General features: G+C 43.3%; 1 protein-coding gene across 1 annotated transcript in view; it reads left to right on the forward strand.

Moving 5' to 3' along the window:
* The first annotated feature begins 3,317 nt into the window (after positions 1-3,317).
* Positions 3,318-20,768, forward strand: part of LOC120939984 (macrophage mannose receptor 1-like) — a 141,711-nt gene continuing 124,260 nt past the window's right edge. Inside the window, exons 1-2 of the mRNA XM_040352476.1 lie at positions 3,318-3,515; positions 14,153-14,548. Of these exons, the coding sequence (XP_040208410.1) occupies positions 3,458-3,515; positions 14,153-14,548 (454 nt within the window). The 5' untranslated portion in view covers positions 3,318-3,457. The remainder of the gene's footprint in view (positions 3,516-14,152; positions 14,549-20,768) is intronic.

Genomic DNA, 20,768 nt, shown 5'->3' on the forward strand with positions numbered 1-20,768 from the left:
CCTCAACGTATATTCTAGGAGGCATAATGAGTTGAACGTGTCATTTTTTCCACAAGTTTTTGAAAAATGTGGATAAAAAAATGAAAACTTATTGTTTTTTAAACAAAGCTGTCCATGTATAAGATATTTCTAACACACAGCATGTACATAGCTAAAAATGACACCCAGAAATACATTCTGCTCCTCCTCCTGTATGGCGATACCACATGTATGAGACTTATACACAGCCTGGCCACATAGAGAGGCCTAAAATGCAGGGAGCACCATCGGGTGTTCTAGGGACATAAATTATACATCTAATTTCTTGACTACCTATCACACTTTTGAAGGCCCTGGAGCACCAGGACAATGGAAATGCCCACAAAATCACAGAATTTTGGAAAGCAAACACCCTAATGTATATTCAACATGGCATAATTAGTCTTTTGAACATGTAATTTGTTTTGGAAAATGTGGAAAGAAAATTAAAACGCATTTTTTGGGCACTGACGGGCGCTGATGAGGATCCACTGATAGGGTGGCACTGATGAGCACTCACTGATGGGTACTGATGTGCACTATTGGGCACTGTAGTGGCACTGATGAGCACTGTAGTGGCACTGATGAGCACTCACTGATGGCAATGTAGGGAACTGATGATAACTGATAAGCATTCACTGATGGCACTGATGTGCACTGTAAGGCATTGATAAACACTCACTGATGGGCAATGCAGAACACTGACGGCACCTTAGGGCACTAATGAGCACTATAGTGGAACTGGAGTGGCACTGAGGACACTGTAGGGCACTGATGACACTGTAGGGCACTATAGTAGCACTGATGAGCACTGTGATGGCACCGATGAGCACTGTGATGGCACCGATGTGGCACTGATGAACACTGTGATGGCACTGATGAGCACTGTGATTGCACTGATGTGGCACTGATGAGCACTGTGATGGCACTGATGAGCCTTGTGATGGCACTGATGAGCCCTGTGATGGCACTGATGTGGCACGGCGATGGCACTGATGTGGCACCTTATTGGCACTGATGTGAGTGAAAAACTTATATAGCGCAGCACATGCAAACTGAATCGCCTCTGGGCGCTGTATCCATTTCCTGGGAAAAAAACCTTTGACCTCAGAAGAGATGGGTTTTAATCTTTCTCCTGAAGGCCAAGTGGTCCAACTCCAATCGGATAGTGGTTAGCAGAGCGTTCCACAGCCGAGGTCCCTGGACTGCAAATCTTCGATCTCCTTTGGACTTGTATCTCGCTTTGGGTATCTGGAGTAGGTCTTGATTGGTGGATCGCAGAATGCGATTGGGGTTGTGGGCTTTTATTTTTTCGCATAGATATTGGGGGGCATTTCCTTGAACACACTTATGCGTTAGACAGAGTGCCTTGAAAGTGATTCTGTCTTTTACTGGCAACCAATGAAGGGCTCTCAGTGAAGGTGAGATTGATTCCCATGTTTTTTTGCCGGTCACTAGTCGAGTGGCCGTATTTTGAACGACTTGCAGACAAGTGATTTGGTATTTGGGGAGTCCGAGATAGAGGGCATTTGCATAGTCAAGTCTGGAATTAATGATTGTTCCCACCACGACTGCTATGTCTTTTTTAGGGATAAAGGGGGTCAGTCTGCGTAGTAGGCGCAGCAGATGGTGCGATCCGCTGCCTACTGACCCTATTTGTGCATCCATTGTCATGTTGGTGTCGAAAATTACTCTGACTTTGGTGCTAGGGGGTGATAGTTTTACCCAGAATGGGCGGGGGTGTCCATGTTGTTGCGAGGTGATGTTTTCGGCACGGATGAGCACTGTGAGGCACCCCAAATCCAGCCCACTCACACTGCTGCAGGCTGTCTCTCTCCTCACCTCACACGCTGTATTGGTGTTGAGAGAGGAGAGAGCATGATGGCGGTTTGTTGACAAAGTGAACACTCCATCATTGAACGGAGCGATCATGTTGTAAATGGCCGCTGTGATTGGGCCTTTACCCCGATGCATGATGTGCTGGGTCCCACGGACTCAGAGATCATGGCCACTTCCGGATGTGTGCACCAATAGACACCCTCCCAGAACTAGCCGACCGCGCTGTAGCTGTCATTCGGCTATAGCACGGTTGGCAAGTGGTTAAAAACCTTCTGTGTGCGGTGTGCGACTCCCCCTAATACTCACCTGAGCCCAATCGTGATCCAGTGATGTGCACGAGAGCAGCTGCTCTCCCAGCTCTCTCCCTCTTCATTGGCTCAGACACAGCAGCAGGAGCTGTCGGCTCCCCTGCAGTCAATCACAGCCTGTGAGAAGGGGGCGGGGCTTGGGAGTGAGCATACACAAGTGCCCCCATAGCAAGCAGCGTGCTATGGGGGCATTTAGAAGGGGGAGGAGCCCCAACAGGGGACATGAGAAGAGGAGGGTCAGAACTGCTCTCTGCAAAACCATGACATAGAGCAGATAAGTCAGGACACTCTCTACTTTGCAGATAGATAAAGGAGCTGTGTGTTAGTGGGCATCCTGACACTCCTGCTCGCCCCCTCCCCACTCAAGAGGCTTTCTCCACACCAGGAAGAAAGCCTCGCATTACGGTGGTGAGTTACAGACAGAAGAACAGGAAGTGAGCATTTCTCAGAAGAAATAAGGACATTTAAAAGAAAAATGGAAGGATGAGGTAAGTGAAGGAGGACTGCACTAAGGTAAAGGAAGCTATTATGGGAAACATTTTTTTTTTCCTTTACAACCCCTTTAATATCACTTTAAAGGCCAGCTCACACCACAGTTTTTACGTTCAGGATGCCTTCTGCATGTACATTTTTAATAAAAAAAAAAATTCCTTTAGTATCACTTTAAATGTACACCATGTTAATGATATATGCATTTTTGCATGAGAGTTAAAGTTTACTGTTTCCATCATAATTAAAAATATATATATTTTATTATATATATATATTATTTATATTATATTATATATATATATATATATATATATATATATATATATATATATATTATTTATTTATTTTTATTTCCTCCCAGGATATCTTGTTTTTTCCAAAAAAAAAGGGACCTACTTTTTGTCCAATCAGCCAATTTTGAGACCTTTATTGAAGAAAAATTTGGCAACAACCTGATTCTGACCCATATTTTTCCAAGAAATTTACACAGTTAGCCAATAGGAACCAGCGTGCAGCGTCATCAGAATTGCTAGCTCATCCACAAAGCCAGTAACAGCGGATAATAGCATTTGGCTTATGGAAGCAAAATTAGGAATGGGAGTTCCTGTTTGCTTTAATGTTCCATGTGACAGGATATTCCTTTATCATTTAGAAGCCACATTGTTCCCTGTGTCCTGCAGTCTTTCCAAAGTGAAGGACTGGACTGAGGCTCCAGCAAGTTTCTCTAGGAATTCCATAGCCGCAGTATTTAAATCAGCACTGTTTTCTTAAACCCTGGGAGGGATAATGCAATATCTACAATGATTGCTTCCATTCTACTTATACTTCTGCAGGTGATCCAGCCGACACTTCAGTTGGGTAAGTCATTAGTGAGCTTGTACGTTTCCATGATTTTTATTTTTTGTATTGACAACCAGCACAAGCAATAGAATGAGCATAAAGACAGGGCTGTGTTCACCATGTACTGTATGTGTCCAATGTAATCTAACATCAGCTTAAATTATACCATCTTGGTGATATTAGTACTTGTTAAATGATATTAATAAGAAGTTGATTTTTATGAACACCTTAATTGCATACTTTAGTGTACCTAATAAGTTTGCTAGTTCACCTGTTGGGTATACTTTTGGCTATATATTGGATGTGGTACCCTATTACATTAGCCCATAGTCTTCTCTAATGTCTCCTAACATTGGCCAAGACCCTATAGAGCAGTGGTTCTCAACCTTTTAGTGCCGTGACCCCTTGATAACATTTCCCAAGACCCCTAACAGTAACATTATTTTCGTTGCGTGGGTTATCGGCACCCAAGGCAAGACAAGTAATTTGCGCCCCTAACCCACGGAAATTGAGTGCTCCCTGAGTTTCCTCCACTCGTACAGTATTAAAACCTCATATGGTACATTTTAGGATGTACCACTTTCTCTTTGTTCTCCTCTTTTTATCTCTCGCTATCCTCATTTCTTGTTTATTTTTCCCCCATCCCTCTCTCTAGCCGTCTTTGTTTTTTCTCTTATTCTTTCTCTCACTTTTTCCTCTCCCTTCCATGTATTCTCTATTTTAATTCCTTCTCCTACTTGGTGGAGGGGGAATGGGATGAGTGGCAATGCTGGGGGGAGTTCTGATCAGCCAACTTAGGTGCTCTTGATCAAAGTCATCTGCTGATCTGAGAACTGCAGTGGGGACTTTTAATGGCAACTATAATCACAGGTAGTGTTACCCAATGTGTCTCCGACTTTGTGGTGTCTCGTAGCAGTGACACCTATGCTGAAATCAGGAGATAGGGTCTCCTCCAGCCCACCTCGCAATCCTCACCAGTCAGCGGACCTCTAGTCTCTGCCCCCCAGCCATGCCGTGAACTTAATGGGCGGCTGCGAAGAGGCCTAGAGGGCGATCGTGTGTTCCGGGAACAGCCCAGCTGGGTGGCCACCGGCTCCAGAGACAGCCCTGCTGAGCAGCCGCAAGAAGGCTGGGAGAGTGGTGCGGGCTTCAGGAATAGCCCAGGATTTGGTGACCCCTGGCAAATCATCATTTGACCCCCGAGGGGGTCCTGTCCCCCAGGTTGAGAACCACTGCTATAGAGGATGTAAGTACTTAAACTTCCATTTCTAGTTTTAAAGTTGCAAGCTTTTGGAGTTCTTAGGTTTGTAAAATACACTATATTGTCAAAAGTTATTGGGACGCCTGCCTTTACATGAACTTTAAAGGGTTTGTAAAGGTAATTTTTTCCCCCTAAATAGCTTCCTTTACCTTAGTGCAGTCCTCCTTCACTTAGCTCATCCTTCCATTTTGCTTTTAAATGTCCTTATTTCTTCTGAGAAATCCTCACTTTCTGTTCTTCTGTCTGTAACTACACACCGTAATGTGAGGCTTTCTCCCTGGTGTGGAGAAAGCCTCTTGAGGAGGCGAGCAGGAGTGTCAGGACACTCTCTACTTTGCAGATAGAGAAAGGAGCCGTGTGTTAGTGGGCGTCCTGACACGCCTGCTCGACCTCCCCAAGAGGCTTTCTCCACACCAGGAAGAAAGCTTTGCATTACGGTGTGTAGTTACAGACAGAAGAACAGCAAGTGAGCATTTCTCAGAAGAAATAAGGACATTTAAAAGCAAAATGGAAGGATGAGGTAAGTGAAGGAGGAATGCACTGAGGTAAATAAAGCTATTTAGGGAAAACAAAATTACCTTTACAACCCCTTTAATGGCATCCCAGTCTTAGTCCGTGGGGTTCAATATTGAGTTGGCCCACCCTTTGCAGCTATAACAGCTTCAACCCTTCTGGGAAGGCTGTCCACAAGGTTTAGGAGTGTGTCTACGGCAGTGTTTATTAACCCTGTCCTCAGGGCCCACTAACAGGCCAGGTTTGTAAGATAAGTGAAATACATCACAGGTGATATCATTTGCTGATCAGTATTCTAGTCTGCATCTCCCCAAGGCAATACATAAAATCTGGCCTGTTAGTGGGCCCTGAGGACAGGGTTGATGACCACTGGTCTACAGGAATGTTTGACCATTCTTCCAGAAGCACATTTCTGAGGTCAGGCACTGATGTTTTAAAGATTGTTCACCTTTAAAAAACATGTTGGCTATGGAATATTCCATTTATTTATCCTGACATGTTGCCTTTAACATATATATATATATGTGTGTTATACTTTCACACTGTTTAGGAACCCTTGTGTGACCTTATGGTCAGGATTTGCAACCACTGGGTCATGAACTCAAATTACTGTATGTCTCAAATGTTTTAAAATCACTAGATTATATTCCCTAAAACATTGGCGCTTTAGTGGTTTTCCCTTTACTTGATGTGCTGTATTTACTAAGCTACCAATCTTCTGAAAATACGGGTTTTCAAGATCTTAGGAAGTTCCATAAAATATTTCATGTACTATAGAGAGTGCTATAGGGGTAGACGCTGTTTATTCAGAAAAGCAAATTGTTGTAAATAAGGTAAACCCAATCATGTGCAAAGGAAAAAGTAAAAAAATATATATTTTTGCTAGCACATAATTAGATGATTGAAGGGAGCCTGACTTCACCATATTTATTAAGCTACGTAAGCTTTTGTTTTACTGCTTTAGTAAATGAACCCAACTAAGGCTACATGTACACTAGCCTACTCTGACTGCGGCCATGGGTAAATGCAAATCGCAGAAAAAATGAAAACCGCATTTTTACATCGATTTGCATTCGCCCACGGCCAGCGGTTAAACTGTTCCTATTCTGAATGTTATTCTTACGTGTTCAGGAGAGGAAGGTTTAACCTTACCTAAGTGCAGCAGCTCCTAAACTATGCTAAAAGACTACGGCCCGGATTCACGTAGAAGCGCGTATCTTTGTGCGGGCGTAACGTATCCTATTTAAGTTACGCCTCCGCAACTATTCTCAAACCAAAGTTGCGGCGGAGTAGCGTAAATAGGCCGGCGTAAGCCCGCCCAATTCAAATGTGGTAGATGTGGGCGTGTGTTATGTCAATTTAATGTGACCCCACGTGAATGACGCTTTTTACGAACGGCGCATGCGTCTAAAGCCAATGCTTTAGACGTGAACGTAAATGACGCCCAGCCCTATTCGGGAACGACTTACGCAAACGACGTAAAATTTTCAAAATTCGACGTGGGAACGACGTTCATACTTAACATTGGTACGCCTAATGTACGCCTCATATAGCAGGGGTAACTTTAAGCTGGGAAAAGCCTAACGTAAACGGCGTATCTGTACTGCGTCGGCCGGGCCGTACGTTCGTGAATTGGCGTATCTAGCGAATTTACATATTTCTAGGCGTAAATCAGCGTACACGCCCCTAGCGGCCAGCGTAAATATGCAGTTAAGATACGACGGCGTAAGAGACTTACGCCGGTCGGATCTAATACAAATCTATGGGGGTTATTTACGAAAGGCAAATCCACTTTGCACTACAAGTGCACTTTCAAGTGCAGTCGCTGTAGATCTGAGGGGGACATGCAAGGAAAATAAAAAACAGCATTTTAGCTTGCACATGATTGGATGATAAAATCAGCAGAGCTTCCCCTCATTTCAGATCTTCCCCTAAGATCTACAGCGACTGCACTTCCAAGTGCACTTATAGTGCAAAGCGGAGTTGCCTTTCGTAAATAACCCCCTATGTGTAACTGATTCTAAGAATCAGGCGCATAGATACGACGGCTCGGACTCAGAGTTACGACGGCGTATCTGGAGATACGCCGGCGTAACTCGTACGAGAATCTGGGCCACTGTGTACATGGACACATTGAGGGTTATTTACGAAGGGCAAATCCACTTTGCACTACAAGTGCAAACTACAAGTGCAAAGTGCATTCGAAATTGCACTGAAAGTGCACTTGGGAGTGCAGTTGCTGTAGATCCAAGGGGGACTTGCTAGGAAAATTAAAAACAGCATTTTAACTTGCACATGATAAAATCATCATAGTCTAGGAGCTATGGCAAAAAAATGCCAAATACTCCTAAACTCAAGTTTAGGAGCTGCCAGGAGCTACTAGTGTACAGTACATGAAGCCTAACTGTGGTGGTCCCAGAACAATCTTGCATTGACATAACGGAACACATTGGGGGTTATTTACTATTTGCACTACAAAGTGCACTTGGATGTGCAGTCACTGTAGATCTGAGGGATGCAAGGAAAATAAAAAACAGCATTTTAGCTTGCACATGATTGGATAATAAAATCAGCAGATCTACCCCTCAGATTTACAGCGACTGCACTTCCAAGTGCACTTTCAGTGCAATTTCAAGTGCACTTTGCATTTGTAGTGCAAAGTGAATTTGCCTTTCGTAAATAACCCCCATTGGGTCAAACACTGCTGCCCTATGGCTCCATTGTTCAGGAGAAGGGGGTATATTTAAAAACTGTAAACATATTAGAGCTGCACGATTAATCGTCAAGAATCGTTATCGCGATCTTTTTCTCGTTGCGATTCTTGACACAGGGTTTCACGATCTTTGACATGAAAATAATTTTCTCTCTGCACTTTGGTATGCAAAGAATTTCTTCTGCTCTCAGCCAAAAGTCAAAGTCTGGGCGGCCTGCCAAGTTTTGAAAACATTCTTTATCAGTGGAAAGTTAAGTCTAAACATTGTATCACATCAAAGGAATACACTTCTGTATGTAAATTAGGGAACGTTTAACCACTTAAACACCAAACCTTTTGAAGTTAAAATCAAATTCTTGCTAGAAAATGACTTAGAACCCCCAAACTTTATATATTTGTTTAGTAGAGACCCTAGAGAATAAAATGGCGGTTGTTGCAATATTTTATGTTGCACTGTATTTGCGCAGCAGTCTTTTTAAATGCAAAAAAATTACTTTAATGAATAAAAAAAAAAATAGCCAGTAAAGTTAGCCCATTTTTTTTTTTTTTTTTATAAATGTAAACGATTTTACGCCGTGAGAACCGTGAGAGAATTGTGATCTTCATTCTAAGCAATAAAATCGTGATTCTCATTTTGGCCAGAATCGTGCAGCTCTAAAACATATACAATTACACTTTATCTTTTAACATTGGCTGACAACCATTTAAAACTAAAAGTTCTCCTCAGTTTACACGTTAGGTACAGGTGAAGCCTGATAGGCTAAGCCAGGAGCCCTTTTATGTCTTGGATCTTCCAGCAGAGATCTCCCTGACATAATTTCTGACTCTGTTCCTGTACACCAAGGAACATACAAATAATGAGTTAATAATCTTAACAGACACTTTTCTAACTACTGTATAAACAGGATTTCAGCAATTTGGGACTGCTCAAAGATAATTCTGGTGCCCACCTCCAATACATGGGTGCAATGGCTGTTCTGAAGCTCACCCACCTTCCTTGCTCATACCAGTGTTAGAAAAAGAACATAGCTGCACATATAGATCTCCAGAATATCAATCCTGCTTTATTGTGTGAGACAGTACATGTAACCAGGCAGCAATCTAACCAGGGCTGCTGGTAGAAATCACAGGGCACCGTACAGCCTACCTGACAGGGCACCCCAAAAACATCAAATTATATTTTCACTTAAAATACACTAAAATTATTATTACTACACACAAACACAACTAAATGTCCCTAATTTTTTTTTAAATATTTTTTTTTATTTTAACTGCCCTGTTGGGGCGCTTTGGCGAAATATCAGGGTTCTAAACAGACCCCTGATGTCTCACATTTGAGACTGAGAAAGTGACTGAGTACATAGATTCATCAGGAATAACTCACTTAAATGTGTCCAAAAAAGAGTCTAGTAGACATCCCGGGTATGATAAAGTTTGAAACACAAAATTATAAATTATAATATAATAAATAACTATAAATAATTATACCAAATAATAATATAATTATAATAAAAATTATTCAACAATGTAATCAAATCAAAAACACTAAAATATGCACAGTTGCAGAATTGTCGCTGTCATTACTTTTATTTTTTGATGAAGAATTTCCCCACAAATCGCTATCGCTCAATTCTGCAAGTGATTCTAATTTATTATCGCTGTTTTTTAGCTGGTCCAAAACCACTTTTGATGTAAAGGGACAATTTTTGGATGCTATGGACAATCTCCAGTTTCCAGGCAGAAAGAACAGCATTTATAATATAAAAGTACATGCAGGACACTGGACAGACCACTAGGGACAAAGGGGGTGTTTATTTATCTCATACAATACCGTAATCTATAAGATTACAGTATATTGTATGTATTGTGTGTATTTCGTTTTTTGAATTTGGCGCCGATCTCCGCCCCCATGCGTCATAACCAGAGTCGGATTTGCTCTCCCTGCCGCCCCAAGGCCAGGTTCCACAATGCACCCCCTCCCCGCCAACTGAATCCCCCCCTCCAATCAACTGAGAAAGTGCGGCACGGTTAGTTCAAATATGTTTTGCTTGTTTTTTTTACTTTTTTATCACTTTTTTTATTTTTATTTATTTGTAGCTTGACGCTTACTTTTTAATTTTAGTATTATTTTCTTATTATTTTTCTTATTCTTTACTTTTTTATTTTATTAATTTAATTATTATTTCCTATTATTTATTCATTTTTTATAAAAAAAAATTCACTTAACTTTTTTGCTATCACACAGGAGAAAACAACTTCCTGTGTGATAGGAATTGGAGGTGACATGTTCTCTTTATTGACCCTGTCACCTCCAAAACAGGAGTCCTAGCACTGTGCTAGAACTCCTGTCACAGCTGAGATAGGAAGAGCACAGCTCTCCCCTCTCACTGTGTACATCGGCAGCAGGGACAGGAGACAGACTCGGTGGCCGGGGGAGGACAGAGTCCCGAAGACAGAGCCAGCAGAGAGAGGCATGTGGGGTGGGGTGGGGGGGGGGACGACGGACGGGAGCACATATTTTACAAGTGATTTCGACGACATCGCCGCAATCACTTGTTAATGAGCGAGCGGATTCCCCCATAACTTACCGCCCTTAACTATATGTTCCGGGCATCGGGGGACTCCATGCCACTGCCACCCCTTGGAGCCCTGCCGCCCCAATGCCTGGCCTCAGTGGTCTTGTGGGAAATCCGGGCCTGGTCATAACATCGCAGGGAACGGAGCTCGGCGGCACTCGGCACTGTGTGAATCGAGCGAGGAGGACACGGCTCGATCACACAGCGGGGAGGCATCGCAGGATCCAGGGACAAGGTAAGTAACCTCTGCCTGTGGATACTGCGATGCGATCCCGAGTCTAGCTCGGGGTTACCACTATTGGTGCTCAAAAAATTCCACCCCGAGCCAGACTCTGGAATACCGCTCAGGGGGTTAATACTTACCTTGGATGTTTGTGACAAGGGGGTGATTTACTAAAACTGGAAAGTGCAAAATCTGGTCCAGCTCTGCATGATAGCCAATAAGCTTCTAACTTCAGCTTGTTCAAATAAGTTTTCACAATAAAACATTGAAGTTGATTGGTTTCTATGCAGAGCTGCACCAGATTTTGCACTCTCCAGTTTTAATAAATGAACCCCACAGTACTGTATATAGTTATATACCATAGGTAGTAGAGAACTCAACTGTATATAGTTATATACAGGTAATAGAGAGCTCCATCATATATAGTTATATAGGTAATACAGGCATACCCCGGTTTTAAGTACACAATTGGGTTTATTTACTAAAGCTGAAAAGCAAAAAATCAGGCTCACTTCTGCATAAAAACCAATGAGCTTCCAGGTTTTATTACCAGTCTTAATTGAACAAGCTGGGGATAGAAGCTCATTGGTTTCTATGCAGAAGTGAGCCTGATTTTGCACTTTCCAGCTTTAGTAAATAAACCCAATTGTGTACTTAAAACCGGGGTATGCCTGTACACAGTTGCAATGGATTTTTGGTTTCAATTGAGTGGTTCTACCAGTATACTTTTATGTGCAGGCATCCTTGCTGTTAAGACACGTACAGAGCCGTAGAGAAGTGTAGGTGTAGGACAGACATGACAGGGTGGAGGTAGCTTACAGTTGGGAAGAGGTTAAGGAAAATGGGGGTGGTTTAGCGTATAGTGTGAGTCTTACCTGATTGGGGGAGCATCGGAGGAGGGAGGAGTATTAGGCATACTTCGGGAGAGAGGAGGAGTTAGGCAGCAGTCTGGGAGAAGAATCCTAAGGGGAAAGTCCCGCCCCAATGTTTTTGAGGTAGGTTTGTTTTTTCCTCTGTAGGTTGGTGTGCCTGAAGGGTTGGGATGGGTGCCCTGACATTTTTGGTAAAGAGACAGATGGTTGGGTAAAACGGTGGGGCACGTCTCAGGGGTGGAGTCCTCCTCGGTGGTCTGGTGGTAGTCTGGACCACCGGGTGATAAGTGGGTGGGTCTGTGGTCAGTTAGGGTCCTCGAGGCGATGTTGCGGCTGCGGACATATTCTAGCTACAATGGTACCACAGGCCCAAAAAAGTGAGGAGGGGGTTGTCAGGGGGCTGACAACCAAGGAGTTGTAAAATGTTTTATTAAAATGTTAAAGTATTTAAATATTTGGTAATGGTATATATATATATTTTTATATATATATTTTATTTGGTTATTGTTAAATAAAGGCCTAACAGGCCATTTTAATCCAGCAGTGTTGTTATTTTATAGTAAGTTAAGTGGGGTTGCTACGTGTGTTGTTTGGTGCAGTAAGTTATCTGGCTGCCCTAGTCATGTATATGTTGATTATGATTGCATCACAAATGGTACACCTTCACAGAGGACCATTGTAGTCCCCAAATGTGGTTTAAAGCCCAACTCCAAGAAAATGTCAAATTGGCCCTTGCGGTGGGTTTGAGGGCTCTTTTTTTGTCCAGGGGAGAGGAGAAACACTTTTACTTATCTGATATCCCCCCCACGCTTTGGCTGTGGACTGTTCCTTGGCATATCAACATGTCCAATGCCTCCTGATTTCATCTTGATGACATCAGGATCCTAGATCGCTATGTCATAGGGGAGAAGATACTGCAGGGACTGGTTTAGAAGAGAAGAGGAGCAGAGGGTCAGGTAAGTAAACCCTTTTTTTTGTTCCCCTAGACCATGGGTCCTCAAACTGTGGCCCTCCAGTTGTTCAGGAATTTCAATTCCCATCATGCCTAGTCATGTCTGTAAATGTCAGAGGTTTACAATGCCTCATGGGATGTGTAGTTCTGCAACAGCTGGAGGGCCGTAGTTTGAGGATCCCTGCCCTAGACTAAGGTGAACAGATTTTTTAAATGAAATCCGGAGACAGATTTTTTTTTAATAGTAATGGCGGCAATTAGCGACTCTCTGCCCGTCGCTGCCTGCCTCACAGCCTGTCAAGTCTCACTCTCCGGGCCCCGGCTACTACTGGGTGGGTAAAGGAGGAAGATCACTCTGCCAGGGAAGGCAAGGAGATAAGCAGGCAGGCAGCTGGCCGAGACTTGAGCCAAGGCAGAAGAACATGTGAGCAGAGCTAAATAGGCATGCACCCGAAACTGAAGAAATATTCCCTCCGCTCCGACCAGCACATGATCATCAGAAAGTGCACAGATAATGGAAAAAATACACCCCCCTAAGCTAGAAGGAGCGGCGGAGTGAGGGGGGTGTAATTCAGAATTAATTGTTTTTATTCTGCACTGACTGTCTTTGAAATTGCCCCAGCCCCTGTTCAAATCCAATCCGGGGACAGACTTGGTCCGGAGACAAAACCGGGGACAGATTTTTTGTGTCCTCAATCCAGGGACTGTCCCTGGGAAACCGGGGATGTCTGGTCACCCTCAGGGGCGGCCTTAGGTGTTCAGGCGCCCTGTGCAAGCTAATCCTGTGGCGCCCCCCCCATCTTCACCCCTCGCCCCCTGGTCACATAAACATACACAAAGAGGTCCCTTATATCCTCCTCCTTTTTTGTGTGTAGGCTGGCTATAAAAAGTAAATACTTTTTCTTTTTTCTTTGTATCTGAAAAAGTAGATGCATGCATGGCCAGGGGCTTAGTGTGACTTACCTTTCAGGGGACGGTGCGACTTTGCACTTAAAAATGTCACTGCCCGGCGCTTAGACGCCACTGCGCATGCGCTGTCTGCCCGAGAATAACCAAGCGTTTTCAGGCTTTCCCGAGCAGCGACGGTGCATGCGCAGTGTGCCTGTCGGGGCCGGCAGCAGCCATTTTTTTCAGGTGCCGCAGCCGATGCGTTGCTCTTCACCCAGTGTCAGGGCAGGGGGACCTGGCAGCGCCTGCTGCTGTGACTCGTAGGAGTCGGACTCCTGTGATGAACATGTGAGTAACTGACTGCGACTCACATTCTGCGAGCTGTGATGGCCGCACGGCGCCCCTGTTGCCCATGGCGCCCTGTGCGGCCGCACAGCTCGCACACCCCAAAGGCCGGCCCTGGTCACCCTACCCTAGACCTAAACGAGCACTGCAAGGGATAATTTTTTTGATTGCCCAAAGTTGGGTTCTAAATTTATTTTACTTTATCAAAATTTGATACTGTGGGACTCTGTGACTCATACAAGATGGTAATAAGGACCTTGTAGTCAAAATCGTTTTGATTAGCAGCTCATATTAATCTTTTTTTCATTTCAGAATCGGACACATTTTTAATCTACAATGAAGACCACAAGAAATGTTTACAAGCTCAGAAGAACATCATTATTGCGACTTCCTGTAATGTGGACAATAAAGCACAGAAATTCCGCTGGATCTCTAAACACCAGCTGATAAACGTGCAAGAGTCGCAGTGCTTGGGGGTGTCCGCTAAAAAAGACACAGGCTTGGTTAACTTGTTTTCATGTGATGGAGTAAGTGAGCTCCAGAAGTGGGAGTGTAAAAATGACACTTTGTTCGGGATTGTAGGAGACGACCTTCATTTGAACTTTGGCAATACAAATGAAAAAGTGATTATTTATAAAGGAATGGGAGTCTGGAGCCGGTGGAAGATCTACGGAACGCCCGATGACTTGTGTATTAAGGCCTATGAAGGTAAGGTGTTCCATTAAAGTACCTGTCCTGAGAGATATATGGGGGTTGTCATTGCTGACCTCATTCTAAAAATGCTAGTTGTCTGGCTGTAGCTTTAGTACTTCCTATAGGCTTCCCACAGTTATGCCGCGTAAACACGATCGGAATTTACGACAACAAATGTTCAATGTGAGCTTTTGGTCAGATATTGCGACCGTGTGTAGGCTATTGGTCGGATATTCCGACCATGCAGGTTCTCAATTTTTCCGACAACAAAAGTTCTTGTCGTAAATCCTAATCGTTTGTATCCAATTCCGATGCACAAGTTCTACGCATGCTTGGAACCAAATTGACGCATGCTCGGAATGAGTGGCCCGGATTCAGAGAGCAATTGCGCCTGCGTAACCATAGTTATGCAGCGCAATTGCTGACTTGCTCCGGCGTTACGAATGCTCCTGATTCAGGAACATCGTAACGCCGACTGCAGCCTAAAATCTGCGTGGCATAAGGCTCTTATGCCACGCAGATTTTAGGCTGCATTCTTGCGATGACCGCTAGGGGGCGCTCCCATTGTGCTCAGTGTATAGTATGCAAATTGCATACTAACACCGATTCACAATGTTGCGCGAGCCCTGCGTACGCAAGGTACAGAGTTTCCGTACGGCGTCTTTAGCGTAAAGGCTGCCCCTTCTAATAGTATGGGCAGCCAATGCTAAAGAATACCCGCCGTTCCCGCGTCGCAAAATTAGAATCTCACGTCGTTTGCGTAAGTAATACGTGAATGGCGCTGGACGCCATTCACGTTCACTTTGAAGCAAATGACGTCCTTGCGACGTCATTTGCCGCAATGCACGTCGGGAAAGTTTCCCGGTGGCGCATGCGCTTTACGATCGGGAACGCGCCTAATTTAAATGATTCCCGCCCCCTGCGGATCATTTAAATTGCGCGCGCTTACGCCGGGCAATTTTGCCTGCACGCCCTCGCAATTTACAGAGCTACTGCTCCGTGAATCGAGGGCAGCGGCGCAAATTTGCGGGGGCGCAGGGCAAAATCGTTGCCCTGTGCCTCTGTAATTTCAGCGCAAATCTTACTGAATCTGGGCCATTGTACTTAATTTTTCTCGGCTCATCGTAGTGTTGTACGTCTCCGCGTTCTTGACCATCAGAATTTCCGAGCAACATGACAAGTTTGAGCCAAAAAAAAAAAACACGGTTTTGTTGTCGGAAATTCCGATCGTGTGTACGCGGCATTAGATTAACTTGGAGGTGTGAATGTGATTAATGATACTACAGAAATCTTTGAAGTTACACAGCACTAACTTCAAGAAGTACATTCTCAGTGACCATGTCAGGTACTTTCTGATACATGCTGCATGGTTAAGTCTTATTCACACTGTGGGCTAGATTCAGCATTGATTTACGCCGGCGTTGTTTTTGGCGTAGAATATGCAAATGACCTAGATACGCCGATTCACAAATTTACGTACGCCCGGCGCTATTTTTTTACGTCGTTCACGTTAGGCTTTTTCGGCGTAAGGTTGCTCCTGCTATTATGAGGCGTACGCAATGTTAAGTATGGATGTCGTTGCCACGTCGAATTTTGAATTTTTTACGTCGTTTGCGTAAGTCGTTCGCGAATAGGGCTGGACGTAATTTACGTTCATGTCGAAACCAATGACGTCCTTTGCGGCGTACTTTGGAGCAATGCACACTGGGAAATTCCACGGACGGCGCATGCGCCGTTCGGGAAAAACGTCAATCACGTTGGGAGCCGCCCACCAACAGTAAATGTACTGTTGGCGGTCAGCAAGTGGTTAAAGAGCAACATTATTAACCCCTTGGAGCCACTCCCTTAATGGTGTTTAGGATGCTGGGAGGCTAGGCGGGGTTTATGATCGATTGACGCCGTGATTGGCTGTCACGGCTGTCACATGATTGGAAAGCGATCGGGAGTTTTACATTAGCCACCGATAACTGTATTGGAAGCGCACTTTCAGCACAACTGTAGTTACACTAATTAACGCAAATATGTGGCCGCTCTGCGCCAATACCCACCTGACCAGAGGCCGCATATTTGCATACGTCCAGCGTCAAGGGGTTAATCAAAAAGTTAAATCAGTCAGTGAGCTCTAAATGCTACACACCTGACATTGAAATTTATCCTAATCTGTGTTTTCTAATGCCCCGTACACACCATCACTTTATGTGATGAAAAAAAACGACATTTTCTGTGAAGTAAAAAATGACGTTTTTGAAACTTCAATTTTCAAAGACGAAGTTGCCTACACACCATCGTTTTTCTCACAATGTTCTTGCAAAGTGAGGTTACGTTCCACCACGTTTTACCATTGAAGCTTGCTTCATAAGTAGCTTCTGGGCATGCGTGGATGAAAAAACGTCTTAGAAAACGACGTTTTTTGCTACACACGGTCAATTTCTGTGAAGTAAAAAGTGCACTTTTGAAAAACGACACATAAAATTGAAGCATGCTTCAATTTTTTTTGGTCGTTTTTTACAAGACATAAAACGACGTTTTCCCCCACACACAGTCAATTAAAGTGACGTTTTTAAAAACGTCATTTTTTTTCATCACATAAAGTGATGGTGTGTACGCGGCATTAGACTCCATTCACACCTGAGCGACAGCCGCGTTCGGCGGTAGCGGCGTATTTTGCCGCGGGTGTGAAACTTTCAATTTATTTTTTTTCAAAAGTCTTCCCATTGCTGTCAATGGGAAAACGCCACTGTCGACTGAAAAAAAGGGTCCAGGACTTTTTTTCAGGCGACGGGCGTTCGGCGTCTATGAGATGTGAACCATCTCCATAGACAGCAATGGGAATTCTCCCCTCTAGCGGCAGAAGCGTCCGGCATCGGGCGTTTTGTCGCTCAGGTGTGAATGCAGCCTTAGAAGAAAAAATACTTGATACTAAGCATGTGTAGCACGTTTAGAAATATCAAGCGTTTGGCTGTCAGTTCATTTCACTGGCCATAATAATAATTTATTTCATTCAGACACATGTTTTTGCAAAAATGCTGCTGGTTCTGGATGCACTGGCAGTGTTTTTTTTTTTCTGCCTCTAAACTCCTATGAGTGAGTGAAGAACTTATATAGCGCAGCACATGCAAATTAAATCGCCTCTGGGCGCTCGTTGTTCCTGTCTCCTTTGATATCAAAAGAGATGAGTTTTGATGTTTCTTCTAAAGGTCAAGTGATTCTCCACCAACCGAATGCTGGTTGGTAAAGCATTCCATAGTCTGGGGCCTTGGAGCGCAAATCTTCGCTCTCCTTTGGACTTGTATTTGGCTTTGGGTATCTGGAGCAGATTTTGTTTGGTGGATCGCAGAACGCGATTGGGGTTGTGAGCTTTTATTTTTTCGCATAGATATTGGGGGGCCTTCCCATGGATGCACTTATGTGTCAGACAGAGTGCTTTAAAAGCAATTCTGTCTTTTACTGGCAACCAATAAAGGGTTCTCAACGAAGTTGAGATTGATTCCCAGGGTTTTTTCCCAGTCACCAGTCTGGCGGCCGTGTTTTGAACGACTTTCAGACGAGCGATTTGGTACTTTGGGAGTCCGAGGTAAAGGGTATTTGCATAGTGCAGTCTGGAGTTCACAATTGTTCCCACCACCACTGCTATGTCTTCTTTGGGAATGAATAAGGCTGCTTTAGCTGATTTTGTGTTAGTAAAAGACGATTTGCGCTTTTGAGTCTGTTACAGCGTGATGAGTGTGCTTACTCCATTACGAGCGCTAGTTTTACCACAACGAGCGCTCCTGTCTCATAACTTGCTTGTGAGCATGCGTGTTTTTTTCACGTCGTTAAAGCCCACACACGACTGTTTTTTCCAACCTTAAAAACGACAACGTTAAAAACGTTGTGAAAAAATAGAGCATGTTCGAAATTTTAATGCCCATTTTTTAGATTGTGAAAAATGCTCTGGAGCCCACACACAATCGTTTTTAATGACATTAAAAACAATGTCATTTTTTAGAACCCGAAAAACGTGTGTACGCGGCATCAGTGTTTCTCGCTACCTTATTGCTGGTCATCCAGTTCTTTTCTCTTCAGCTTTTTCAAGTGTAATTTTGTTTTCCAGTGAGTTGATTCGTCTAATATATCCAAAATAAGCCAGCTTCATCTGGACTTGTAGTGAAAGTTTGGACTTCATTTGTTAAAGGATCCATGTGTTTGTATTGCCCATAATATTCTTGAATTCTTTGCCGATACCAAAGTTCAATGTGCTGAATTATGCACGAGATTAAAATTTGCATCAACGTGTTAGCTTATGCAAAATAATTCAGTAAATGTTTTAAGTTGAATATGCCTTAGTGATGTGAAGACTAGCAGCATGGGTAAGTAAAGTTCTGCTTGGTAGAAATTTGGATACAGAGGTAAGGTAATGGACTGAACTGCAGTAACAAGTGTCGTGCTGTTGAGATAATCTTCCCCTGAAAATGTCCATGCAACCAATACTTGGAGGACATTTAAATGGCAGTCAGTTAGTTTTGGTTGTAAATGATTGGTAAACTAGGAGGGTCTACCAGTGATCTAAACCCCCATGTCCCATGGGCTTTTGGTGTTCAGTGGGGCACCCTGTGAACTAGGCCTAGAACCACTGTAGACAGGCCTCTTGTAAGAGTGTAATGTGTGATTCCCATTGTGGCCCTAAGACCAACTTTAGTGAGAAATCTGTGATATTTAGTGAATGGGAGGGATAGTTGCTTCCAGTCTGTGTTATATTTCTTGACTGCTGGATTGTTTGTGGTTAATAACACATCCAAGGAAGCAGGAGTACTACTTCTAGGTCTTGATCAGTCTTTACAACTCTGCAGTGGGTTGTCTTCGTTGTTGGCATGACCTTTGTTTTCTAAAGATTTAGGTGAAGTTACATCTTTTCTAATTTTTTTTTTTTACATTTAAAGCTATGAGCGTCATGTCATTAGTACATCAAAGATTGTTGAAAATTTGTTCCTTCATTACCCAGACAGAAAAAAAATGACTTGGTGGAAACTAAGCCTTTGAAAAGGAAAACTTGCTTATCAATTTTCAGTGACTGTCAGGAGAATTCTAACTGATGCCCTCAATTTGAAAGACTGGAAGGAGAAATATCCACTTATCTCTGGATCAGGACACAGAGCACTGTCAGAGCCATGATGGGAGAAAGTATTGATGACTATCCAATCATGGCTCATTGCTCTTAGTCCTGCTCCACATTATAAAAATATTCTTCCCAAAGCGGCCATTTGCAGTGTGATATTGGCGTGGAGAGAGATAGAACAGGGCTCTGTTCAGTGCTACTAGCAAGTTAGTGTGCTATAGTGGGCTATTGTGATTATATTGTCAGTGTAGAATATCAGTTTAGTGTGAATCTAGTGATAGTGTAGTGTGATAGTGTAGTGATAGCGTAGTGTGATAGTGAAGTGTGACCATTCATCTTTACATTAGTGTGAATGTAGAGATAGTGTAGTAAGGGACCATTCATTTTTACTTTAGTGTGAATCTAGTGATAGTGCAGCGAAAGTAGTTTGATTATTCATTTTTACTTTAGTGTCAGTTTACTTTGTCAGGGCAGGTTTACTGCAGTATATTTTAGTGCGTTACTGCGTTACTGCACATTTAACACAGTATAGTTCAGTGCATTAGTGCATGTTTAATTTCTGTGCGTTGCTATACGTTTAATGCAGTATATTTCAGTGCGTTACTGCACATTTAACGCAGTATATTTCAGTGCTTTACTGAGCGTTTAACGCAGTATATTTCAGTGCGTTGGTGCATGTTTAACAAAGCATATTACAGTGCATAAGTGCGCGTTTAACGCAGTATAGTTCAGTACGTTAGTGCATGTTTAACGCAGTATATTTCTGTGCATTACTGCATGTTTATTGCAATATGTTTTGGTGCAATACTGCACGTTTAACGCAGTATCATAGGTGTGCGCAGCCTAATGCATTAGGGTGTGCACCCTAAAGCTCAAATACACATGCATGTATATGTATCTACAGATATATGACCCTGGCACATTGATCTCCCTGCTGGCACAGTGAAAGAGAAGAGCATAAACACTTCTCTTATGGCAGAACCGGTAAGAGGGAGATCTTTGCCATGATCCTGTTGCTACACAGAGCGATAACACTAATGTGCATGGGGTGATTAGGGTGTGCCTGTGTGCACGCCTATGTGCAGTATATTTCAGTGTGCTACTGCACATTTAACGCAGTATATTTCAGTGTGTTACTGC

Source organism: Rana temporaria, chromosome 5, assembly GCF_905171775.1.
Source record: "Rana temporaria chromosome 5, aRanTem1.1, whole genome shotgun sequence".
NCBI classification, from domain to species: Eukaryota; Metazoa; Chordata; class Amphibia; order Anura; family Ranidae; genus Rana; species Rana temporaria.